Source organism: Pongo abelii, chromosome 18, assembly GCF_028885655.2.
Source record: "Pongo abelii isolate AG06213 chromosome 18, NHGRI_mPonAbe1-v2.0_pri, whole genome shotgun sequence".
NCBI classification, from domain to species: Eukaryota; Metazoa; Chordata; class Mammalia; order Primates; family Hominidae; genus Pongo; species Pongo abelii.
Genome location: NC_072003.2, coordinates 24813539 through 24840438, shown reverse-complemented (window position 1 = coordinate 24840438; position 26900 = coordinate 24813539). Strand labels below are relative to the sequence as shown.

The window sequence follows — 26900 nt, the reverse complement described above, 5'->3', positions numbered from 1 at the left end:
TCATTCCATGACATTCCTGTCACTGATAATTAATTCTGTAAACTAAAAGTCAGGAGACTATCAAGGCAGGATCTTCTCAATCTGGCCTCACACATGTCTACGTAACAGCGGGCTCCTTTCAGGGTGTGGTGTCCAGAAGTTAACACAGACTTGAAAATCTACCCAGACCAGAGAACTGCAGGATGATCATGCCCTTCTTTCCAAACATTCAATACGGTTTGGCTGTGTAAGTGTAAACATCCATTATTAGTTTGGTGTCCCTTTTTTCTTTTTTTTTTTTTTGAGACAGAGTTTTGCTCTTGTTGCCCAGGCTGGAGTGCAATGGTGCAATCTCAGCTCACTGCAACCTCCGCCTCCTGGGTTCAAGCAATTCTCCTGCCTCAGCCTCCCGAGCAGCTGGGATTACAAGTGCCTATCACCACACCTGGCTAATTTTTTTTTTGTATTTTTAGTAGAGACGGGGTTTCGCCATGTTGGCCAGGCTGGTCTCGAACTCCTGACCTCAGGTGATCCGCCCGCCTCGGCCTCCCAAACTGCTGGGATTACAAGCGTGAGCCACTACGCCTGGCCTGGTGTCCCTTTATAAGCGATACACAGATGGTAAAATAACTCATTTTTTTCTTTCATGTACTTAGTATAATCTTTCACCCAAAGTAAGCAAGTGGCCACTTACCTCACTAATAACAACAGCTACTGTAAATTTCAGCTTGAAGTGTTAAAAAATTCATCATTTTTCCCCAAGGCTGGGGGAAGAGAAGGATGCTGATTTCTGGTGTTGGAATTTCTCCATACTGTAATAATTCCTCTCAACAAGCCCTTCCTGAACACCTACTATGTACAAAGACCCCAGACATACTCCTATATTTGGTATACCTTTCATCTGTAGCCAAAAGCTTTTGGCTAAGTCCACAGACTCGGTTTTACCTTAGATATATATTGTTTTTAAATTTCAAAGCATTTTCTCCTATTTCATCTCTTTACAATGCTCACATGATTCTGTGTGGGTGAGGGCTTTCACCAACAAGGCAAAGTATCATTTAGGTGAAAAATTTCAATAATCTGACATCTCTAACTTCAATCAATTGGCCTTAGACTGTAGGGATTGCTGGGGTTCCTAGATGGATCTCACAGTGCAGGTTTCTCTCAGGGGTCTTGTCTCTATTCATTCTTTGGAAATCAATATGGAAAGGGCTGCTTATCATCCCACCTGAGGGTATTTGTCTACTATTCTCACATATGCAATCAATATTTCTTGATATCTTAGTTGGGTTAACTCAGTGACTTGGGAAAAATGAAAAGTTTTGAGGTCACACAGAGTTGGGGTGGAGTTTTGGCTCTACGTAGCACTGTGAGAACCTGGGCAACTTAATCTGTCAGGACCTTGGATCATCATCACGGAAACGAGGATGACCTCATATGACTTCAAAAGGTTGTTGTGAGAGTAGAACTAGTACGTGTGCTATGCACGTAAAGCAGCTGGCGTCCTAACACAGCAGCCACTGGGTAAGTCGCTGCTTCCTCCCGGCCCCACTCCCACTGTGAAGGAGGGCTGCCACACCCGTCTCACAGACACGATCTGGCCCAGCCACTAACCAACCTGGCACTGTCCCTGCACACGGTACGTGTTCAATTAGGTGTTCCTTTCCTGGGTTCAGGTCATCAGCCTCCGTACAGCTCAGGAGGACAGCAGCAGGCAGGGAAGGGCCCGGGCCTGGAAACTCCTCCTAGCCCTCCTTCCCTCTCTAGACCTCAGTTTCTTCAACCTTAGAATCAACTTGGTAGCCTCTCAGGTCCCTTCAAGCACCATCATTTTCTGAATCAATTTAGATTGCAAGCATACTATCTCCGTTCTAAAATCAGATCATTCAGCCGGACACGGTGGCTCATGCCTATAAACTCAGCACTTTGGGAGGCCAAGGTGGGCAGATCACTTGAGGTCAGGAGTTTGAGACCAGCCTGGTCAACATGACGAAACCCCGTCTCTATCAAAAATACAAAAATTAGCCAGGTGTGGTGGTGGGCGCCTGTAATCCCAGCTACTCGGAAGGCTGTAGCAGGAGAATCACTTGAATCTAGGAGGTCAAAGTTGCAGTGAGCCAAGATCGCGCCACTGCACTCCAGCCTGGGTGACAGAGCGTGACTCCATCTCAAAAATAAATAAATAAAAAAAAATAAAATCAGATTATTCCCACGGGTTGTAAAGACCAACCCACATCTTAACAGTTTCATCAATAGAGGGTATCAGGTGCCCTGGGAAATAGAAGGGAAATGACTGTTGTTTTAGACTTGATACTGCCCCAAATGAACAGAGAGCAGAGAGCCAGCCGCCTCACTGCCTGCCAGAGGGACTGTCATGCACTTCTTGCAATTATACAACATGTACTTTTTTTTTTTTCCTGAGGCAGGGGGTTGCTGTGTGGCCCAGGCTGGAGTGCAGTGGCGCAATCACAGCTCACTGCAGCCTCGACCTCCTGGGCTCAAGCGATTCTCCCACCTCAGCACCCCAAGTAGCTGGGACCACAGGACACACTACCATGCCTGGATAATTTTTTACTTTTTTGTAGAGGCGGGGTCCCCCTATGTTGCCCAGACTCGTTTCAAATTTTTGGGCTCAAGCAATTCTCTCGCCTCCACCTCCCAAAGTGCTGTGACTATAAGCATGAGCCACCATGCCCAGCCTAACATTTATAATACTTTTTAAATGCCTTTCTAGTTATTTCGGCAGAGTGACAATTTACACATACGGGTTGGATTATAGGGCAAGAGCATAAGGCAGAAGTTACCTTGAAAAGTCCCAGAAATCTCCCATTGTGTGAGGTGAGTGTGGTTTGGCACATATTACTCCTCTATAGTGTTTCTTGTGCGTACCGACATTTAAGAGCACCTGAGCTAGACTGCAGGAAGGACGGAAGGAAAGACTGTGTGCGGGTGTCTGGGTGACTGTCAATTCCCAGGGGTGAATGGGGAGGGCAGCAAGGACTCCACGTGCCCCCACTCCCCTGCATAGTTTATTCTGTTTTCTTTTAATATTAAGCCTCTATAACTGCAATTCTTCTGAAGAGATTTGTTTGTTGCTATGAAGTTAAACATGAAAGCACTCCACACAGATCCTGGCACATAGTAGGTGATCACTAAAAGCTGGCTGAATTTGAATTCACAACCACAAACACACACTACTCTTCTGAAAGTCACAGAGAAGAATTGGCCACCTGCCTCCTGTCTTCCCAAGTCAGAATTTCCTATTAGACTCTCAACTCTGACGCCCTCAGGTACTGGCCACATCTCATATAGGGAGAGATGGTGAAGGAGTGAGAATATGCCGGGGTCTGGAATCGCCATGTGGCTCTGCTGATCTTCTTAAACTCCAGGATCTGGGTGCAGACTACCCCAAAGCACAGGCTACCCAAAAGGGTCAGATAGCACCCATGGGGAAATGACTATAAGGGCAAGAATCAAAAGACCAGGAAGGTCTGAAAGGCTTGGACCACTCCAGAGAAGCACACAGAAGCTCTTACGTTGCTGATGTACTCGAGAGGGGTGAGACTAAAGGCAGGCAGGTCATCTGTGAGGGTTTCTCCGATGCCAGCCATGTTCCAGCTCTAGGGGTGGAAGGAGAGGACACAATCAGTACCTAGCAGCCAGGCAGCCATGAAGACGCCACCCAGAAATACACAAGAAGAACGTGGCCTTCCCCGGAGGCACTGTCTTTGGTTGGAGCTGACCATTGGAGCCTCCACCACTCAGCAGGCAGGGGCTTCTCTTCTTTAAAGCTTCACCTGGAAGCCCACCATACAGAAGGCAATGGTTTCTCTCTCCGCATTCCTGCAGGTCCATGAAACAGGAACTGCCACACTGGCTGAACTGTGGGCTGGGAACTGATCCCTTTCATTTATCTCGCTGAGACCGTGACAGGAGAAAGCTGGATATTTTTGGTCCAAGTTTCTCTGCGTAGTGGGGCCACTGTGTAGAGAGGTGCTGGGTGCAGACAGCCTCACTACTTCATGGGTCCTTAGCACCCTAAGGAGAATAGGGCACCCTGAGGTCCCCCACAGAGGCCACGTGTCAGTCCCTTATCTGGGAGGGAGGCTTAGGAAGCCCCTCTGGCTGCAGGAAGAGCCAAGCCTCGTCGGCAATACTGCTTTACCTCAACTAAAGCTGCTGCTTTATTTCTCACCACCTTCCGGATCTGTTTCTCAACTGATCAGAACTCAGAGGGACGGGGATGGGACGGCACTTCCAAACCCCAACAGCTGCCCCTCTGGCCTCTCTGTAGTCCCCCTGTGCGAGGAGAACCTCGGCACCAACACGTGTTTCTTGCCATTTGGAGTGGAAACATCTTCCGTGTTGCTGTGGGAGCTTTCCCAGCAGTCTATATAGAGTTGGGTAAAGGACCCGTGCACATGTGCTCACAGACTTCAGCGTGGCACACCTTCACACAGAAATCTCACTTCTTACTTCCAACCTGAGCCACTCTAAAGCCAGCCTGGAAAACAAGGCCCTTTCTGGCTGAACTCCGGGAGTGACTCCGGCGGTCATGTAGGAACTGCTGTCTGCAGCCACCTGATGCCGGATCCGGTTGCCTGATCCTTTAAGTAGCATTCCGGGAAAGGAATGACCATGTCCAACTCTGGGCTCCCAGCCCAGGCTCAGCCTCGGCAGCCCTCCCCATGCTCTCTAGCACCCACTCGATTTGGTCTCATTTTCTTTGATGTAAATGAGCTCTTTTCTTCCCCACCCCAGGTGCCCCCAACCCCTGTCCAACAGTTTTCTAGACTCTTTGTTCTTGCCTGAGAATGCTCTTTTGTCTCAAAAGAGCCTACTTTTTTTTCCAGCTAACTCCCAATCCACCGAGAAGGAACACACCAACCATCCACATTTACCAAGTACCCAGGATGTCGAGTGTCTTGTGCTAGGCTGTGCAGAGAAGAGACAAAGAAATGTAAGATTTGCTCCTTGCTCTCTAGAAGGGAGCTACTTGGGGAAGCAAGGCCCCCTGACATGCTCCCACCCTGTACACCCCCACACCTCCCATCCTGTTCTGGCCCCTCCCCTCTCCCCCCTGCAGACACATGAGTGCTGCCTCCCACTTCCAGAGCTCTCAGTGTCAGAGGCAAGGAGCAAGTGCTCAGGGCGATTAGAGAAGCGGCTGGCCATAGGATGTATGTGGTACACAGAGGCAGAAAGAGGCTGGAGGGAGAAGGCACAGCTTTAAACACCAGGCTAAGTAAAGGCTTTACCTTCAACAGGTAAGTTGCAAGGGAAAAAGAGAGAGAGAGGAAACTTACCATTCAAAAATGACAAAAAAGACATCCCAATAAATCTCTACGTGCAGGATCCTGGATCCTAGATCCTGACTCAAAGGGTTAAAATAAATTATGCCATTTATAAAACAACTGGAAATTTGAACACTGATGATATTAGGAATTCCTTTTCTTTTTCTTTTTTAGGGTTGACTGTGGTACTGTGATTATTTTTAGAGTCCTTCTATTTCAGATGAGGGGGTATGTATGAAACAGGATGGCTAGGAGTGGATCATGGTCGGAGCAGGTGATGAGTATATGGAGTTCCTTATACTCTTCTCCCTACTTCTGTGTATGTGTGAAAAGGTCCATAAGAAGTTTCTAAAAACAGACAATCAGACTAGCCCTGGGGAGGGTTTTGAATGAGGAGAGATAAAACCAAAACAATGCTTTGTGAAGGTGAATAAAGCAGCTCTGCAGAAAATTGGGGTGGGGGGCAGATGAAAAGCTCAAAAACAGCTCAGAGATGATGAGAATCCCGTGTGGAAACAGGTGTGGGACACAGAGAAAAGGAAGGGACAGCAATCCTTGGTGGTTTGTTGGCAAAGAGGGGTGCAGCAAGGGAGCCGAGATGGTGACAGGCTGGGAAGCAGAGTGTGGGGAGAAGCAACGGCTTCCAGGAGACCAAGAGCAGGTACCAATGTGCAGGGCGAAGACAAGCACTGCTGCCATCCATCCCAGGGACTGCAGCCTGGAGGCCCCAAGAAAGGCCTCAAAGAGGAGGCAGGAGGAGCAGCCTGAAAACATGAACAGGCGGCGGAGAGAGGGAAAGAACAGCTGGAGTGGGAAAGAAGTTCGGAAGAAGGGCAAGACAAAGTGGCTTGAAATAGGAGGGTGCTTAAAAAGCAGCAGAGGGCTGGGTATAGTGGCTCACGCCTGTAATCTCAGCACTTTGAGAGGCTGAGGCGGGCGGATCACTTGAGGCCAGGAGTTTGAGACCAGCCTGGCCAACATGGTGAAACCCAGTCTCTACTAAAAATACAAAAATTAGCCGGGTGTGGTGACGCTCGCCTGTAGTCCCAGATACTCGGGAGGCTGAGGCATGAGAAGTGTCTGAACCCAGGAGGCGGAGGTTGCAGTGAGTGGAGATCACGCCACTGCACTCCAGCCTGGGCAACAGAGTGAGACTTTGTCTCAAAAAAAAAAAAAGGGGGGGAAAAAAAAAGCAGCAGAGAATGTCACTTGAGGGCAATAGGGAAATGCTGCAAGTCATTTTTTAATTGTTCAAAATTTATTTAAAGCGTCCTTCAAATGAGCTTTTCTATCCATCTGTCACCAGGTAAAATAGGTAAACTTCAATAATCTATTTTGAAATCAAATATAGCGTTGGTTTGTAGTCTCGGAATATAAAAGGGCAATAGAATTTACCAGCAAATGCTGAAAACAAACATTTGATGACCAGGGTTTAATTTTCAAATCCTTAAGGCCAGAGTGTTTGCCTTGGTATTGTGTGCTGGCACCCTCGGAGTGCTCCTCCTAATCTCCAAAGCCACCTGCGCCCATTCCCAAGGGCCCGCAGTGCTGTGGTGAAGACGGAATGAGAAGGTAGGGCCAAGCGCCCAGGAACTCCACCATCATAATGAACTCTGGAATGCAGAAGTAGAGGGAAAAGGATGGGGGAAGCACCACCCCTGTTTAAATGTAGAACTAAGCCGGGAAGCACTGAGGTTTCAAACAGAAGGTCAGTACCGTCAGCTTTGACAAAATAAAAATAATACAAACAACCCAATCTGCAGGTGGGGGAGGGGACAGGAGAGAGACAAAGAAAGCTAATCCTTTCGGTTTTCAATGGATCATACGTATCAGTATCTGTCTGCAATGGAAACAGGATTAACAAAAAGCAATGGCAACTCCAATCTCTTCATACTCATAATGTTTTTTTCATAACCTTGGAGAGAGCTTCTGGGGAATGAGTATCTTTTGTGGAGAAAAAAAAAAAATCTCGACCAGGCTTGGTGGCTCATGCCTGTAATCCCAGCACTTTGGGAGGCCGAGGTGGGTGAATCACTTGAGGTCTGGAGTTCAAGACCAGCCTGGGCAACCTGACGAAACCCCATCTCTACCAAAAAATACAAAAATTAGCCCAGAGTGGTGACAGGCGCCTATAGTCCCAGCTACTCAAGAAGCTGAGGCAGGAGGATCGCTTGAACCCAGGAAGCAGAGGTTGTAGTGAGCCAAGATCGTGCCACTGCACTACAGCCCAGGTGGCAGAGTGAGACTCAGTCTCAAAAAAAGAGAAAAGAAAAGAAAAATGTCTCAAGTTCAATAATTGCTTTGGACTCATTTAGTGTCTCTTTTCTGGTTAAATTAAAATAAAATTATATTGTGCATATCTTGTTTTTCTCAAAAACAGCACTATAGTATAATTCCATTTCTTCCTATAGATCTATCCACTGATGCCCACTCAGCCTTTAACATGTATAGGCGTGCAGAAAGAGATGTCTGGGTTGCTGGACATCAAACTGCTGACGCTGATTATTTCTCGATGGTGGGATCTTGGAGGTATTTAATAGATTTTTTTTTTTTTTGTATTTTCTTGTATTGCTTGAGTTTCTGAAAATAAATACCTATACAACTTTTATTTTAAAAAAATCAAGTAAGTCATTCTTCTTAAAAATGAGAATCACAGAAAAGAAGAAAACTACCACTTATTATACATCTACTCTGTGGCCAGTGCTATGCTAAATTCTATCAATATACAAAATCTCACTTAATCCTCACCAATCTATGAGAATTACTGTATCCTCATCACACAGATGAGGAAACGGAGGCTTACGGAGGAAGGAATAACTCAGCCACGTGATGGCACCCGCCACATTTCTGCTACAACTCTCCTCCACTTTACGTCCCCTTCTGCGTTACAAATACAAAATCTGATTGAAATAGATCTCATGGCATTTTGTACAGAAAAATCATAGAGAGTGAAAATCACAAACTTCAAGGGTAGAAGGAACCTCACGATCATGTCGTTTAACTGAGCCCTTTTACGGATGGGAATCCTGACTCCCAGTGAGGGGGTGAGGCCTGACTGAGACCATGCAGGAGTCCTGGACTCCCAGCCTTGCAGGCTTTCTAGAGTGTGGCAGAAAGGAGAGCACGTTTGATTTTGCCAGATGAGTTCTTGTCACTTTGTAAAAAGATCTCTTGGTTATTAAAGGCCCATAACTGGAATCCAAATGGCCTTGAAGGGTCAGTAAGATACATTAACCAGGGGGCTGTCCCGCCCAGTAACCTAAAAGGAAAGTTAACGAGATCTGGAGCAGGGCAAAGACAGCAAGTAGAGAAAATAGAACTAATAGGCAATGCCTTGAAAAATAATTCGGACAACCAGAAAAGAGAAGAGGGTTCGAGGAAAGGAAAGTGAGTCGATTCTAGAAACAGCCAAATAGAAAAGGTATCAAGGAAAGAAAGGAACAGAACCCTCCAAAGCCCCCTCAAAAACACAAGATCAATTCTGATAAGGCACTCCCCTGAGTAAAGTTCCAGAACCAATTCTCCGGAAGTGTTTCGTGTGGTGTGAAAATAATTCAATCTCAAAAGACAATTAGCTCTTCTGACCTGGCCTAACCTACGAAGCGGCACATAATCTCTATTACTTCTCTGCTGCTCCAAATGGGGAAAGTTAATCAAGCAATTTTAATAATCCTGAGAACCGCCTGTGAATAAAGTATCAGAGTAGCTACAATAAAGATAAGAAATTCATGCTAAGCAATGAGGTGAAATTGGAAAGTGGCTCTTTCCGGCTTGGGAAAGTTAAAGCGGGATCTTCCCAAAGCTCTTGGAACAGGGAGGGTTAAGCCCACACTCAGTATGCTTGAGTTGGAGGCAGGACCCACGGAAAATTGATGTGGTCAGTGAGAAACTCACGTCCATCTTGGAAATGAGCAACAGCTGTTGTTTGATGCGCAGGAACACGGAATCGAAAGCCAGCTGGTGGGCCTGCTGGTTAAGCCGAGTTAGTGCTGCTCGAGGTGCAGCCAGCAGGTTGTGGTTGCTTGACCCTTTTTCCTAAGACAAGAAAATGCAAAAGGCAGTTGTTAGGCCTGAAACCCAACCCAAGTATTAGCTAGTTAACCATTTTGAAAACTCACAGGAGAATTGGGGGTTCTATGCAATAGTGGTTCCCAAACCTGGCTGTGCCCCAGGCCCCTCTCAAGAACATGCTGAATTACAGATTCCCAAGCTCCACCCCGGAACTACTGCATCAGAGTTCACTGGGGTTGGAGCCCAGGAATCTATATTTTAAATTCACTTTCCCAGGTGATTCTGATGCACTTGGGCTAACATGAGCTCACGGACTAGCAGTTTAGGAAAAGTTCACCTGTGACCATCCCTCAGGGATAGAGGAGGTGGGAAAGAGGGGGGAAACAAGATCGGAAGCTTCACATATAAATCAGAGTGATGGACAGAGCCCTAATTTCCGGGGAGGTCAGGTCAAATATACTTGGCTGAAAGCCAAAGTATGTACAACCTCCATGAGTCCCAAGGAATTCCAAATAGGCTGAGAAAATGGAGATGGAAAGTGTAACCTTAGTTTTGTTATTATAAATGAACCGATTACAACAGACATAAATCAGATTAGCAATAAAGATAAACAGAGTTGCTTTAACCTAATCACAGAAGCATGGATGAATGAGTTTACAGAATTGCTTTAAGAAGTGTTTGTCAAGCTCAAGGCAACCAGTTGGTGGGTCAAGGTGCAAAGAGATGGGGAGGCCCTGGGAGAATAGCACTGAAGCCTCAGACATGTCCAGGCCCCCTGTGCAGTTCATTCCAGACCTCTAGGCCCTGGATAATTTTCTACTGCATCTGGCCAGGTGCGGTAGCTCACACCTGTAATCCCAGCACTTTGGGAGGCTGAGACGGGCAGATCACCTGAGGTCAGGAGTTCGAGGCCAGCCTGGCCAATATGGTAAAACCCTGCCTCTACTAAAAACACAAAAATTAGCCAGGTGTGGTGGTGCATGCCTATAATCCCAGCTACTCAGGAGGCTGAGGCACGAGAAATGCTTGAAGCTGGGAGGCGGAGGTTGCAGTGATCTGAGATCCTGCCACTGCACTCCAGCCCAGGTGACAGAGTGAGACTCCATCTCAAAAAAAAAAATTTTCCACTGCATCTGGTGCTCCAGGAACAGCAATGTCTCCTCTGTCTATCACCAAGAGTGAAGTTAAAGCCAGACCAGTGAGGGAGGGGGACGGTTCTGCAAAGGATGCCCATGGTCTTCTTATGACCCTGGAGGCCATTCCCAAGGAGTTATGTGACTCATTCCACTTGTTAGGAAGTTCTCCTGTCCCTGGACCCCAAGGGGCTCAAAGCTCAAAGTCAAGGGCAGCTTTATGGCAGGCAAACTAAGAGTTTAAAGAAAAAAACCAGGAGGGAACACCAATCCCCAAGTCCTCATGGTCCCATGTGGAAGAACTTGTACTTGGGTAGACTCCTGGTGACTCTGCAGCCTGGCTCCTCCCTTAGGAAAGAGTAGTGACTTCTCTTGCTCCTCCTGGTATCCTGGGTTGGGATCCTCTATTACAGGTTCTGCCTGCCTGCAAGCAGTACACATCTGGTCCCCTCTCAGGAGGCTGACCCTGAACAGGGCCAGGGGCTGTCCAGCTCTGTCTGACCGGCTGACAAGTTTCATTCTGAAGTGAATTACAGCAAGTCCCCCTAGCCGCAGATCTAAACCCACATTCTCTTTTTTCCTTTTTTTTTTTTTTTTTTGAGATGGAGTCTTGCTCTGTCACTCAGGCTGGAGTGTAGTGGCACAATATTAGCCCACTGTAACCTGTGCCTCCCTGGTTCAAGTGATTCTCCCACCTCTGCCTCCCAAGTAGCTGGGACTACAGGTTCGTGCCACCACACCTGGCTAATTTTTGTATTTTTAGTAGAGACTGGGTTTCACCATGTTGCCCAGACTGGTCTCAAACTCCTGACCTCAGGGGATCCACCCACCCTGGCCTCCCAAAGTGCTGGGATTACAGGTGTAAGCCACCGCACCTGGCCTAAAGCCACATTCTCTAACCTGGCTTTTATCAGTAATAAAGATCCATCTCTTCTAACCTCTACATCTGTATCTCAAAGGGTTTCAAGTTTAATATATTAGCTCCTTAAAATCCCAACATAAATGAGACAGAGAAGTAGTAGCAGGGTACGTCACAGCCCAGGGCCACACACAGGGCCCGCCTGTATCCCGGAGAGGGAGAGGGTGAGTGATGAGAGGAAGCCTTTCATTTGCAAGAATGCCATCCATTTGGTCTCATACCTTGAGGGTATATAGTATTTCCATTAAACTGGCATATTCAGCAGGGTTATCTTTCTGGAGGTAATTATATTCTTGCCATGGGTTCTTGGCAGAGCTCTTCTTGTCTGTCAAGATGCTCTCCTGAAAAGCAGCCAGGCTCCGGGGGCTGCAGGAATCAGACAGATACTTCCCAGCTGTGGACAAAATCCTGTAATGAAAGGAATGACCATTATGCCCTGAGCTATTTGCATGGAACTTTCTTCTTGGAGCAGTCAGATTGCTCCTTACTAAATTCTAAGATAATCCTCATGAGACAGACTGAATTAAGGTCCAGTTTGTAAGGCAATGAAAGGATGCCCTCCATCATTGAGGAGTGAGCTGGACCTCAGGTGCACAATTAAAAAAACCCAGTGTTTTTATTCCTGCTGAACACTCACAGTGCCAGAACATGCCATCTCCCTAATATGACCGACAGCCTACATAGGGGCAGCTCTCAGTTTAGTCCGGAACACTGTGCACCTTCTATGGAGACTTTTCTTGCTATATGAGCATCAGGGTGTAGAACAGTCAAATGCCAGCATGGGCCACCAGCACCACCATCAGAGAGACCGCCAGGCAGGATAGCAGCTAGCTGGCTCCTGGAGAACAGTGACAGCAGCTCGCTGCACGCCTCTTTACCCACGGGCTCACCTGTCCTACATGCCAAGCCTGTGTGGTGCTTGTGTTTGATGGCACTGGGAGGTTTATTTTTGTGGTTTAGGTGCTACAGAGAGATCTATTGAGGCTGGCACTTTCCAAACTCTTCGAGAAAGACAAACACCTAGAGGAGGTTTCATATGATAATCCACCCCTTGTACCGCCGGGGAAGTGGAATCTTGACCTCCACCCTGTTTTCCTTAGCCCAACTTTACCACCCATCCTACCCATCTAAATATGTACAGAATTACGTGAACATGTGTAACTAGGGAACCGCATTATGACATATCCCAAACGTGGCTAATTCCCTGCCTTCTCCTTTACTATAATTTCTTATGAAAACATTGCTTTGGACATAGCAGTTCTTAGGATGCACTCACTATTTGAAAAACAGATCCTTGAGTTGGTCAAGAAATGCCTGTACTTGCAAATACATCCCAGCGATACGATCTTCCTCAGGAGGAACTGCTGACATAAGCAGCTACCTGCCTCTGCCATTGAGTTCAAGTTCGTTCTTCCTGTTGCTTGAGCCAACCAGTAACTTTGCTTGGGTCTCTTATCTGTCAAACTGTGGCCTGTCTCTGCCATTGCCTTACTTCCAGTCTTCACTAGTTCTTGCCTGGATCGCAGCAGGCTTCCAACTAACCGGCTTCCCTTCCTCTAGTCCTCGAAGTTCTACTTACTCTGTCCTCCTAAGGGTTGGCGGAATGATCTTCCCAGAAGGCAAATCTGATTTTGGCTTTTTCCCGAAGATAGTGCTTCACAGGAGCGTTAGAAAGGCTTGGCAGAGGAGAGGCCTCAGGGACCCCGGGAGGTTTCAGCCCTCTGCGCCATCAGCCAGTGGCAGAGCTCCCAAAGGGCTCTTGCTTCTGTTCTGCATTTAACACATGCCGTCTCATTTCCCTCCAACTGGACGGTGAGGACAAAACACTGAGTGTTCTTCATTTGTGAATTACTAGCACTAGCACAGTGCCCGGTACATGGCAGGGGCTCCACAACTGTTGAAGGATGGGTGACCCTGTCTTTAGTGACCAGGTCTTCGGAGGACAGTTCAATGAGACAAGTCAGGTTTTGGAAATCTAGTATAAATTTACAAGTTTCCATGGCTGAGAAGTGGGCAATAACTTGTCATAGTTGAGGGAACCAATGGAATTGTAATGCTCCCTCCTCTGTGCACACTGCGTTCTCTTGGCACAGCAATGAGCATACTGGCACACGCTGGATGCTCCCATTCATCTCTAAACTCTTTGAGGGCAAGGATTGAGTTTAATTATCTGATATCCCCAAGACCTAGTTCAGAGCCCAGGAAAGCTGTGGCCCAGTGGGAAGGGAGGTAGGGGTGAGTAAAGTGGAAGACAGAGGTGAGCGGGGCGAGAGATAGGGGCGAGCGGGACGGGAGGTAGGGGGCGAGCGGGGCGGGAGGCAGGGGGCGAGCGGGGCGGGAGGCAGGGGGCGAGCGGGGCGGGAGGCAGGGGGCGAGCGGGGCGGGAGGCAGGGGGCGAGCGGGGCGGGAGGTAGGGGCGAGTGGGGCGGGAGGCAGGGGGTGAGCGGGGCAGAAGGGAGAGGCGAATGGGGTGGGAGGTGGGGCAGGAGGTAGGGGCGAGTTGCCAAGGAAGGTCTGTGCTCTTTGTTGGCAGTTTCTTCTCACGATTCTTTGTTTTCCGTCATTTCTGAGACCACCAACTGTCTTTAGTCCAAGATTTTTTGTGATGGTTCTCATTATGGGGAAAGGCTCCCAGCAGGATAGAGTGGGAGCAGCTGCTGCTGTTCCTAACTCTCTCTCCTGAATGCCCAGCACGGAAATTGGGTGACTTTCTGGAGTGAATAAAACCAAAGTGCCACAGGCATACAGTGGAGTGTGTGTAAATAATATAAATGAAGTAAATGGTAATTCCTAGGACACAGATTTTCCTTAATCTCTTAATGAAATCAAGTATTACATTCTGAAGGGTAAGGAGAGACTGATTAGGAGCACGAATGGGGACACAATAGATAAAAGATGGGCCTCTCCCTGGCTGAGCTTCAAGTCAAGAACAGCCTGGGTGTATCCAAGGGAGCTCCTGAAAGAGATGATGTCATCCTGGAAGCACTAAGCCTGGAAAGGGACAGTCACCATCTGTGTGCCTGGCTGGAAGGCTGCACAGTGTGCGTGCGTGTGTGTGTGTGTGTGTGTGTGTGTGTGTGGCAGGCACCTGTAAAGCTTATCTTATCTCCCCATCAATCTCACCAGCAGCACCTAGACTCCTACCAAGGACCACTCCCCATCAACAGGCGGGTGGCAGAGGCAACAGGTCAGAACGCACTGGGCTGCTCCAGTGACAAGATTGACATTGGCCACCCGGCTCTCATGATCACTTCTTTGCAGAAAGGGATCATTTTGTGATTTACGGGCTGAGTAAAGCAAGGCCGAGTTGAAATCTCATCTGAGAGATTTCTCTCGTCCTGGGCAGCTTGGGCCAGATACAGGGAGATTGCTGTGGCTCCTCTGTATTTTCCTAGCGCCTATTACTTACTTTTGGAACAGTGGTGCTTTCATTTCACTTTGTACCACCACTAAAAATTTCATCATCCAGAGATTACTTTAGGGCAATAAAGAATCACGCAAGAAGGAGGTTAAGGGATTGCTGCTGGTCCCTCAAACACCTGTATGAAACAGACTTCTTCCCCTTAACTCCTAAGGAATAGAGGCATCAGCCATACCAAGGGAATCAAGAGATTTTATTGAAAGGAATACAGAAAGAAATGTGGGAAGCCAGAGCCCCTTGAAGGGAAAAACTGTCTGAAGAAGGCCACCTCAGGGCAACATAAAAGCCCTGGCAGGTATGAGAAGAGAGGAAGGGAGTAGAACAAGCTTTTCCAGGGCAGACCCCAGAGATTCCCCTTCGATACACAGCCCTTCAGCAGCACGCAATTTGACTGCAGGACCCAGAAGGCAGGCTGCCTAAGTTCACCCGGATCCTGAAGGCTGGCCCAAGGGACTTCACCACCACTTGTCACACCGTTTCTATACGGAAATTTATTTTTAGTCCCAACAACTAATTTATAAACAAGCAGTCGGAACCCAGCCCATTCCTAATTTGGAGACAAGATGCACTGTTTCCTCATTTAGGCTGAAAGCACCATATCAAACCAAAATTATGTGACCCCTGCCAAGTAGGACAAAGCCTTGCCCTTTTTAGGTGCTCAATAAACGTTTAATGATGACAAGAATGACACACCGTATCTAGGTACAGACAGTCCTCCAGCCCTGTGGCCTCCACATCTGGCCTATGCTGTCCTTGCTCTACTGTGTACTAGACCAAGTTCGTGCTGATCAGGAACCCCAGGGTCTAGAGGACAATGACTCCTCTCTCCTACCTGTTGGCTAGCTGCTGCTCGAAGTCCCCACAATGCCGCAAAAGCTCTCCACAGGTGGCTATTATCCTAAACAAAACAAAAAGCACTTCAAGGTCAAGTATCTGGAATGCCAGCCTTTACAGGACAAACATTGTCTTATAAAAATCCTAATTATTTGCTCCTTTGGGTAGTTTGGTTCTGGGAAAGCTGTTAAACATCTGCTGGCCTGAAATGTTTCATTCATTAGTCATTAATGTAAAAAGAAAATGCTGGTCCCTTCCAATAACCTCCATTGTCATTGGCATCTCTGCTATGAAAGCACAATTCTATCCATGGCCTCCTCAAATAATTTTACATTTCCAAAATACTCAGCTTTGTCCTTGAGAAAAACAGTGTAGAGATATTTTATATCTAAAATTTATTATTTATTTATTTATTTTTGCAACTGAGTCTCACTCTGTCACCCAGGCTGGAGTGCAATGGCGTGATCTCGGCTCACTGCAACCTCTGCCTCCCAGGTTCAAGCAATTCTCCTGCCTCAGCCTCCCAAGTAGCTGGGATTACAGGCGCACACCACCACGCCTGGCTAATTTTTGTATTTTTAGTAGAGACGGGGTTTCACTATGTCGGCTAGGCTTGTCTCAAACTCCCGACCTTAAGTGATCCACCTGCCTTGGCCTCCCAAAATGCTGGGATTATAGGAATGAGCCACCACATCCTGCCTGTATCTAAAATTAAAAAAAAAAAAATGTATTACTTAATATTTGTTAGATGCCTGCTAGTTTCCAGACACAGAAAATGTTTTGGTACTAGAAGTATCTTTCCCTGATCATATGAAAGGCAGATGAAGATTAATCCATTTGTTTCTCAGAGATAAGCCCAAATGACCATCATATCCATATTGAATGATCCTTTAATTTTCAAGTAATTTTATGCCAAGCCTCAAACTCCCAGTTGCTGAGTCCTTCAACACCAAACTCATAATGTCAGGACAAATCCAAGGATTAAAAACATCTTAAGTCTAGTTAACTTTTAACTTTCTCTAAAAGTGCCCATCATCACCAGGGTATCTAGGCATTCCATCATAAGAAAAGTTTATGAGAAGGTAAAATATTCCACTTCCCTTACGTGCAACAGAACAAACTTGTGCATAATATTTTCCAGAATACCAAACCACCACGGGTGATAAGGGATACAGTTAGCATCTAGAACATTACTTTTTTTAATTTAATTTTATTTTAAGTTCCGGGATACATGTGTAGGACGTGCAGGTTTGTTAATAGGTAAACGTGTGTCATCGTGGTTTGCTGCACCTATCAACCCATAGAACATTAAATTTCATCAAAAAAATCCAGAACAGAGCCTGTGAGGTGAGGTTATAATCTAAAATGGTCCTGAGTGGTCCTGGATCTACCCAATGGCCTTGGGTGGGTCTGGGTCTGCTCTGGCATGGGCCACTGCATTAAGAACTACATGTGTCACGGGCAAGGGTCAGGTAAGACATGAAAGTGGGTGAAGTGCGCCAAGTGAGCGGCCATTTCTCTCTTGGGAAAATATATCCAGGAAGAATGGTTTTAAGAAAAAGAAACTTCCAGATTGCTTTTTTTTTTTTTGAGATGAGGTCTTGCTCTGTCACCCAGGCTGGAGTGTAATGGTGCAGTCTTGGCTCACTGCAACCTCCACCTCCCAGGTTCAAGCAATTCTCCTGCCTCAGCCTCCCAAGTAGCTGGGATTACAGGCGCGCACCACCATGCCCAGCTAATTTTTGTATTTTTAGTAGAGACAGGGTTTCACCATGTTGGCCAGGCTGGTCTTGAACTCCTGACCTCAGATGATCCACCTGCCTCGACCTCCCAAAGTGCTGGGATTACAGGTGTGAGCCACCGTGCCCAGCCTGCTTTTTATCTGTTGTATGGTGCTTCTCTTCTCTGCCAAGTGGTCTGAGAGCCTAATCGTATCACTATTAGCCAACTTGGGAGAGGAGAGAAGCACCGCACAACAGGGAACCCGTGCCCAGTTTCTCAGGTACCCCTGCTGCCAGCCCCAGTGGCTATGACAATACAGGCCCAGTGTTGCCTGAGCATCTCATTTTTTAGGTGACATTAGAAATCCGGATCATGTTAAATCTAGTTTCTAAATATTGGCAACAAATCCACTTGTTAAAAACTGCAATGATCAAACATGTCCATAGGTCAAATCTGGCCATAGGCCAACAGTCCATGCTCTCCAGCTGGACATGTTGAGGACCAAATCTCAGGCAACTGCTGATTGAACCTCCATCAAGCCTCACGGCCTGGGGCAAAATAGGGTGTCTACCTAGTGGCCCACAGGCCACACAGGCTATTCCAGAATCTGGCCATCAACAACCACTTGAGAGGGTCACCTCAATTCCTTTCACTGAACCTTTTTTGTTTTGAGACAGGGTTTTGCCCTGTCACCCAGGCTGGAGTGCAGCAGCAGGATCTCGGTTCACTGCAACCTCCACCTCCCAGGTTCAAGCAATTCCCCTGCCTCAGCCTCCCGAGTAGCTGGGATTACAGGCATACACCACCACACCCAGCTAATTTTTGTATTTTTAGTAGAGACGGGGTTTCACCGTGTTGGCCAGGTTGGTCTTGAACTACTGACCTCAAGTGATCTGCCTGCCTCAGCCTCCCAAAGTGCTGGGATGAAAAGCATGAGCCACCAAGCCCAGCCCTTTCACTGAACTCTTAAATGGCCCTTTCCAGGCCAAATAGCGTTGCCTGGAACCATTTAGTACCATGTACCATGGTTCTCAGATCCAGAAACAGGATCCAATCACCTATGCATTTTCTAATACATAAGCCCTAAGTTATTTTAGGTCTATAAAAACTATATGCTGAGGGGGGGTAAAAAATCTCACATCAAATATAAAAAATTTAAGTCATTAAAGGAGATAAGGCATTTGTAAAGAACTTAAAAAATATCTTAAGAGCTGGAGGGGTCTTTTTGTTGGTTGGTTTGGGTTGGGTTTTATTGGTTTGTGTTTAGAGTTTGGAGTATTTGCTTTTTAAAAAGGCAGTGAAAGAAAAAACTGAACCCCTTCTAAACACATTCGTCATTTTTATATACTATATCATGCATGTTTATGCTGGCTACATTAGGAACAAGCTTGAATTACAACCCCCGGTTTACCTAATGGAGTTCTGAAAAGCCGTCCAATCTTCCTGGAAGAGGGAGTTGGGAGGAATGTGGTCCAGTTTGCACTTCTTTCGTATGGACTGGAGAGTGCTGGTGAAATCAGACACATACCTGCCGGGAAAGGGAAGAAAATGGTAGGGAGGTCACCACTGATTCCCCAACTCTAAAGAGACCTGGAATTCTACAGCTCTGGACAAATTGCTAATGGCCTTGAGAGCATCTTTAGAAGCTCCCACCGAGGAGTGAAACTGCTTGTAAACCTCTGAACACAAAAAGGTCTTCTCTATGTGGCAAGACTGTCTTTACCACCTGGTTGAGCAGTTTCTAAAAGAGATGCCCAAGAGGAGAAGGAAGGAATAATCGTGAAGTTGACTCCAGGAAGCAACCAGGTGAGAGATGATGCTGATAAATCCCCCCTCATCCAGATAAGTACATTTCTGTGAAAGCAGGTTTGAAGAACTGTTTAAACATCACGGTCCCACGGTAGTAACTGACTGTGACCTGAGATAACGTAGAAAGGTCATGACATCCAGGGCACCTCTGCATCATTCTCATCCTCTAAATTTAGATTAAATAACCGTGGCACAAAGATTAAAGTTTCACAGCTGGCAAGGGTCCGACTTTAATGGGACAGACGCATGAAAGTGGATTCAAAGCCAGGAGATCCTCCCTCACAGGCTGCATTGTTTGCTCTCACTGTACACACATACTTTTCCCTCACAGCATCTAAAACACTGTAATTAAACAGCTTGTTTAGACAGGGCATGGTGGCTCACACCTGTAATCCCAGCACCTTGGGAGGCTGAGGAGGGAGGATCACTTGAGCTCAAGGAGTTCGAGACCTGCCTGGGCAATACAGTGAGATCCCATCTCTAAAAAAAACAAAAAAATTAGGTGGGTGTGGTAGCTCATGCCTGTAATCACAGCACTTTGGGAGGCCGAGGTGGGAGGACCCCTTGTGCATAGGAGTTCAAGACCACACTGGGTGACATGGCAAAACTCTGTCTCTACAAAGAATACAAAAATTAGCCAGGCGTGGTGGCGCGTGCCTGTAGTCCCAGCTACTCAGGAGGCTGAGGTGGAAAGATGACTTGAGCCTAGGAGGTCAAGGCTGCAGTGGGCCATGAGCACACCACTGCACTCCAGCCTGGGTGGCAGAGCAAGACCAGTCTCCAGATAAAGAAATAATCTGTATGATGCTTACTGCTGCTGCTAGACTTTAAGCTCTGGGAGAACAGAGTCTGTGCCTCATACTTATATCCCAGGAACTAGCACAGAGCTGGACATAAAGGAGGGAGTCGTGTCCTCTGAAAGCTACGAAACTTGTGACATTTGCATGTATCACAAGAAGCCTTGCCGCTTGCCCCTCCCAAAATGAAGCTCTAAATGAGGAAAGTGAAAGGTGAGGACCCAGGGCACAGCCCCTAAAGGTCAGTCCATGCAGTGGAGACACAGGCCAGTCAACGAACCAAGTGGAAGAAACAGCTTCAGGCCACTCCACTGACTGCAAATGATCCTGCTGCTCCCTTTACAGAGACCCCAATGCTTTCAGGTAAAAAGCTGCAAAACCCAGAGTACCACTGACAACACCTTCCCCTTGCACCAAGAGAGGTGACAGCTTTCTAGGGTTATAAATCCCAGGAGGGAGAGGGGCTGGCCTCAAGCACAAACTGACAGGAGAATGTTAAGGAACATGATTGTGCTTTAGCCATGGGAGGTTAAACAACTGTGTCACCACCTCTGCAACTATGGCAAATATCCATGTGCTCTGCAGAAAGAGCAGGTACACACTGCAGGAGAAGGAGTTTTGTTTAGCCACTATTCTCAGGTATGGCTATAAGCAAATGCTTTCTCTATTTCATTAGCTGTCAATCCAGAATTCTAAATGGGTTTGTCATGAAATCTCAGAGGAAAGCGTAGCTTTCATCACATCATTTTTGTTCTCAAACCCTCCAGCTGTTTCTCACAATACACATTTCCAATTGTCAACCATGTCAGAGTCACTGTGTTAGGGGCTTTAATGATATGCTTTTGGTTAATATTCACAACCTCCTTGGAAAGGAGATATTGTCATCATCAGTTTACTCAGAGAGGAACACTACCGTCTCTGAGGTCCCCACTAGTAAGTGTCCAGAGCTCCCGTGCCCATCACAGTCTTAATATCCCTCCTTCTTGAACCACCAGTTGGCCGCTATACTCTATGCTTCATCCTAGTTCGAGTTAGGCCAACCTGCACCTGCCTTTCCTGCGTACCCTGTCCTCCTTGCCCCTGCCTCCCTTAATACCCTTCCCCAAACCCTCCTCACTACTGAACAATGTGCCATTTGAACCCTGCTCAAGTTAGCTTCGACCTGATTTCCCTGATTTTATAAGCATCAGCTATTTTGGGAACTTCAAAATCTTCCCTTTTAGAGAAGATGGCCTGGGTTTTCCAGATATACTTTTGTACAGTTTGAATGCTTAATATGGAAATGTATTTTTTTTATTATTTTTTTTTTTTGAGACGGAGTTTTGTTCTTGTTGCACAGGCTGGAGTGCCATGGCACAGTCTTGGCTCACTGCAAGCTCTGCCTCTTGGATTCAGCGATTTTTATGTCTCAGCCTCCTGAGCAGCTGGGATTACAGGCATCCACCATCATGCCTCGCTGATTTTTGCATTTTTAGTAGAGATGAGCTTCGCCACATTGACCAGGCTGGTTTTGAACTCCTGACCTCAAGTGATCCACCTGCCTCAGCCACCCAAAGTGCTGGGATTACAAGCATGAGCCACCACACCCAGCCTAATGTTTCTTCTTCTGTAGGAACACATCCAGGCTCATCTGGCCACACCAGATGATGTGTTCCTATAGAAATGCCTACGTGGAACTGCCCTGGGAGATGCTGGATGCCCGATGGCAATGCCAGGGAGCTCTGGGTCCAAGGAGCCTCCACAGTTCACAGAGGCATGCTCAGTATTTCTGCAACAATCAGAGACAGGGCTTCACCATGTTGGCCAAGCTGGTCTCGAACTCCTGAGCTTAAGCAATCCACCTGTCTTGGCCTCCCAAAGTACTGGGATTACAGGCGTGATTCACCGCACCAGGCCAAAGATCCTTTTTCTTGTTCAAATAAACTTTGTTAAATTTAACTTGTCTAAGGTTTCTTTTTTTTTTCTTAACATACTTTAACTGCTGCACAAGTTTCCCTCATATGAATATGTCACATCTTAAGTAACCTTCCCTAATGGGTAGACATTTACGTTGTTTTAAATGTTCTACCATTACAAACAATGCCACTATGAATATCCTTAACAACATCCTCTTGGGTTCAGGTGCAAGTGTTTCCCAGGGTTCAGAGAACAAATACAGAACACGTGCATTTTTATCTGGGACAGACACTGCTCCAATGTGGCCCGTCTGGTCCCCAGTTCCCCAGCCTTACTTGGCAAAGAGGGATTTCAGGGCTGACAGCAGGCCGCAGGTCCCCAGGCCATTGGTGAATCTGACGCATCTGTCAACGGCTGCAGACGCCAGACCAAACAGCTTGTTCACAGAGTGGCTCAGCTCCTGCACACAGTCAATCACTTCCCCATGCTCCTGGTCAGCAAATACAGACAAATAAAGCTGCATTAGGCTTTAGAACAGACAATGTCGAGATAGGGGAAGACCTCCAAGCCCTCTCATCTGTAGTAAAATCACTTAATAACGATGTCAGAAATATAGTCCCTTTGAACGCTTCTCTAGAGCCTGAATCAAGGGAGAACAGTCTAAGTCATCAGTGGGATCATGGAAATTCACTCCTGGCAGAAAAGCATGATCGAATGTCTGTCTACTTGATCCTAATGTTTTTCATTGCTTTCCTCTTTTTCTGTGATGATTAAGATGGCATCTCTCCCTCTGGCTCTCGAGCTAGGATTCAAATTCTCCTTATCAGATGCTCCAAAGAATGTAGCAAAAGGGGGCTGGGTGCGGTGGTTCAAGCCTGTAATCCCAGTACTTTGGATGGCAGACGTGGGCAGATTGCTCGAGCCCAGGAGTTTGAGACCAGCCTAGTCAACATGGCGAAACCCCATCTCTACAAAAAATTAGCCTGGCGTGGTGACGTGCACCTGTAGTCCCAGCTACTGGGAAGCTGAGGTGGGAGGATCGCTTGAGCCTGGGAGATCAAGGTTGAAGTGAGCTGTGATTGTGCCACTGCACTCCAACCTGGGCACCACTGGACTCCAACCTGGATGACAGAGTAAGACCCTCTCAAAAAAATAAAAATAAAAAATAAGGCAAAAGGAAAATGCTTCCTTCCTTCAGGGGCAAGTATGGCACTGAAGTGCAATAGACTTTCTAGATATATCCCCAGAAAACAAGAAAATGGTAAGAGGCAGTAGATTTGAACTACTATAAGATCAATTCTGAAATATCAATGCACCTCATGCTAGACAACCTTATGACTTGAAAACAAAATAATATTTGAAATGGAAATGGCCTCAGTTCCACCTCTGGTACCCACATAGTGAACCTGCCCCTGCAGCATTGCCCTTGAGTGCTAAGATCCTGTGCCCATTTGCATGTCTTCCTTAAACAAAAGACTGCCTTAGTAAGAAATTACTAAACCAGGGAGATAATCAACTTATCCCCCAAAAGATGTAAGCCTCTCACTTTGTTAAACCTTCATTGGGGATTTTAGATAGAAAACTAGGGCCCAGCAGGGTGGCACATGCCTGTAATTCCAGTACTTTGGAAGCCCCAGGTGGGTGGGTTGCTTGAGTCCAGGAGTTTGAGACCAGCCTGGGCAACATGGCAAAACCGTCTCTATAAAAAATATACAAAAATGAGCCAGGCGTGGTGGTGCGTGCCTGGAGTCCCAGCTACTCAGGAGGCTGAGGCAGGAGGATCACTTGAGCCCAGGAGATCAAGGCTGCAGTGAGCTGTAATCGCACCACTACACTCCAGCCTGGGCAGCAGATGGAGACCCTGTCTCAGTCCATCAATCAATAGAAAATTGGTAGCAAATACACGGTCTCATTTTACACTGGGATTACAAGAGCCCACAAGTGCTTAAAGGCCGTATTTCAGCACCCCGGATCACAACCCCCAGCCCTCTCCCAGATGTGGCCAACAGCCTGGCTAACAGAATGCTTCCTCAGTGGCCCCAGGACGCACTGCGACTTTACCAAAGGCATGGCGCTTATCTGGATGAGGAGGTTGCTCTCTTCCATGTTGCCATACTTCAGCTGGTAGGGTTTGTATGGATCATACACAGCATCCACCAGCTCCGTCACTTTTACCAGATTGTGTTCATCTTTAGGGAATCAGAAATGTAAAACCATAATGAACAAAGAATCTGAAATTAACTGTGGGAAAGCAACAATCAAGAGGCGCTCTACTAGAACTTTCCCCGTTTGATCTCCAGAGGGGACTACATTTTGTTAAGCAGCTTTTATCATTCATGGAAGCTTCTCCTACAATCAGTTCAGCAAATATCTGGATAAATTTGGGCTTTGCACATTGTTTGCCTAAAGCACTATTAAAGACACCAGCCCCCTGAATCCCATGACCCATCACGGATAAGAATCCCTTCAAAAGATAACCCTCATTGGCCGGGCGTGGTGGCTCACGCCTGTAATCCCAACACTTTGGGAGGCCGAGGCGGGCAGATCAACTGAGGTCAGAAGTTCGAGACCAGCTTGACCAACAGGGAGAAACCGAAACACTGTCTCTACTAAAAATACAAAATTAGCTGGGCATGGTGGCACATGCCTGTAATCCCAGCTACTCGGGAGGCTGAGGCAGGAGAATCACTTGAACCCAGGAGGCGGAAGTTATGGTGAGCTGAGATCACACCATTGCACTCCAGCCTGGGCAACAAGAGCGAGACTCCATCTCAAAAAAAAAAAATAAAATAACCCTCATCAAGGTCAGGTTCAAGAATTGCCACAGAGACCAGGCGCAGTGGCTCACACTTGTAATCCCGGCACTTTGGGAGGCCGAGGTGAGCGGATTACTTGAGGTCAGGAGTTTGAGACCAACCCTGGCCAATATTGTGAAACCCCGTCTCTACTAAAAATACAAAAAAAATTTAGCTGGGCATGGTAGCACGCACCTGTGGTCCCAGCTACCTGGGAGACTGAGGCAAGAGAATTGCTTGAACCCGGCAAGCAGAGATTATACCACTGCACTCCAGCCTGGGCGACAGAGCGAGACTCTGTGTCAAAACAAAAACAAAAAACAAAAGGATACCCCATAGGCCAGGCATTCCAAAAATTCCTACGTTCAACCACATAAAAATGTAAAACGCTGTATCAGAATGTAAATGTGCATATTCTACAACACAGTAATTCAATTCCTGAAAATCATCTCAAAGAAATCAACAAATACACAGAGATAGAAGGATGTTCATGGAAACACGGCTCAGAATCAGAAAGCTTTGGACACAGTCTCAACAGGAGATTAGTAAATGTAATAGCCTACTTACTGGTATCCTCACATCCTTCTGGTCCCCTCCTTCAGCTCGTTTTATTATTACTTCTACAGCCTTATCCTCCTTCCCTCTTCCTCTAGCTCCCAGCCTTCTCTCAGTTCCTAAAAGCTTCCTTCTGTTCCCATGCTGATCCTCCGTCTGGAAGGACCGGCTTCGTCCCTTCCCCTCTCCATCTAGTTAACTCCTACTTCTCCTTCAATACTCACTCAGCTAAAGTCTGCTGCTCTTGATTGCTGGCACCAATTTTACAAGGTTTTGTAGAGATTAGGTAAAGTAATGTGGGTCTAACGTGGTAATAATCAAATCTGCACATGTATAGAATCCAAAGTGTTATTTCTTTTTTCTTTTTCTTTTTTCTTCGAGACAGGATCTCACTCAGTTCCCCAGACTAAGGTGCAGGGGTCCAACCATAGGTCACCACTGCCTTGGCCTCCCAGGCTCAAGAGATCTCCCCACCTCAGCCTCCTGAGTAGCTAGTACTACAGGTGTGTGCCACTATACCTGGCTAATTTTTTTTGTTTGTTTTCGTAGAGATGGGGTCTATGTTGCCAGAGCTGATCTTAAACTCCTGGACTCAAATGACTCCCCCACCTTGGCCTCCCAAAGTGCTGAGATTACAGGTGCGAGCCCCCATGCCTGGCCCAAAATGCTGTTTCTGAATGGTGGGTTGAGAATGATTTATTTTTCCTTCCTTGTTTTTTCCTAGATTTTTCTATAATGATAAAGTCAAACTAAATTTTTTGAAATTTACTTTATATTGCATAATCTTTTGTATTTTGAATTGTATTAGGTACATGTATTAACTATTAAAATAATAGAAAAAATGTTAAAGGTAAAATTAAAAGTTAGGCAATATATTTACAACATATTTGATAAACAATGGTAAAAATTCCTCACTATATAAGGATCTTTCAGGAATATGCACCAAATTTGTAACAGTGGTTAAAGTGGGATTATAGGAGAGTTATTTTGTGTCACAGATTTCTATATCATTAATTCTTATAATACATATTTTGTTGCTTTTTATAATATATTTAATAATATATTACTTTAAATAAATTGCTCTTACAAATTAACCAGAAATAGGTTAAACTCCCAAACAGAATAACAGGCTAAAGAATAAGCAATTCAAAAGAGAAAAGATACTTTTTATCATGTAACTTTCAAACTTGCTAATAACCAAAGTGAAAAACTAAAATGATATATCAGTAATTGTCTAAGAACCTGGCAATGACAGGAGAAAAAAAGAATCTAGTGCTGGTGAGTGGATGGGAACACAGGCACCTTCATTCACTACTGATAGATACAAAAACAGGTCTAAAGAACAAAATGTGTCAGGAGGCTGAGGAAGGAGAATGGCATGAATCCAGGAGGTAGAGAGGCTGCAGTGAGCCGAAATCGCGCCACTGCAATCCCGCCTGGGCAACAGAGCGAGACTCCATCTCAAAAAAAAAAAAAAAAAAAAAAAGAACAAAATGTGACAAGTATCTTCGAATTTTTCATTTCTGAGCAACTGCAAATTTAAACTTATCCTAAGGAATAATCGGAGCTACGCTCAAAAACGAATGTATAAAACGGTTCATTATAGTTTTATATATCATAGTGATTAAAAATGGTAGTAAATTGGCCAGGTGTTGTAGCTCACACCTGTAATCCCAGCACTTTGAGGCCAAGGCAGGAGAATCACTTGAGCCTAGGAGTTTGAGATCAGCCTGAG

The 26900-nt window shown here is 46.3% G+C and overlaps 1 protein-coding gene across 4 annotated transcripts in view; it reads right to left on the bottom strand.

The window, feature by feature from the left end:
- The window catches only part of LOC100455300 (conserved oligomeric Golgi complex subunit 7), a 63654-nt gene that overhangs the window by 6055 nt on the left and 30699 nt on the right, over positions 1 to 26900 (bottom strand). For 3 of the 4 annotated variants that reach the window (XM_054533608.2, XM_054533609.2, XM_054533610.2), the window contains 7 exons: positions 23877 to 24004; positions 22151 to 22305; positions 18725 to 18841; positions 15590 to 15655; positions 11558 to 11744; positions 9168 to 9308; positions 3516 to 3599 (listed from right to left, as the gene is read on the bottom strand). In XM_054533608.2, the coding sequence (XP_054389583.1) occupies positions 3516 to 3599; positions 9168 to 9308; positions 11558 to 11744; positions 15590 to 15655; positions 18725 to 18841; positions 22151 to 22305; positions 23877 to 24004 (878 nt within the window). The remainder of the gene's footprint in view (positions 1 to 3515; positions 3600 to 9167; positions 9309 to 11557; positions 11745 to 15589; positions 15656 to 18724; positions 18842 to 22150; positions 22306 to 23876; positions 24005 to 26900) is intronic. The other variant, XM_063717201.1, reaches the window with a different exon arrangement.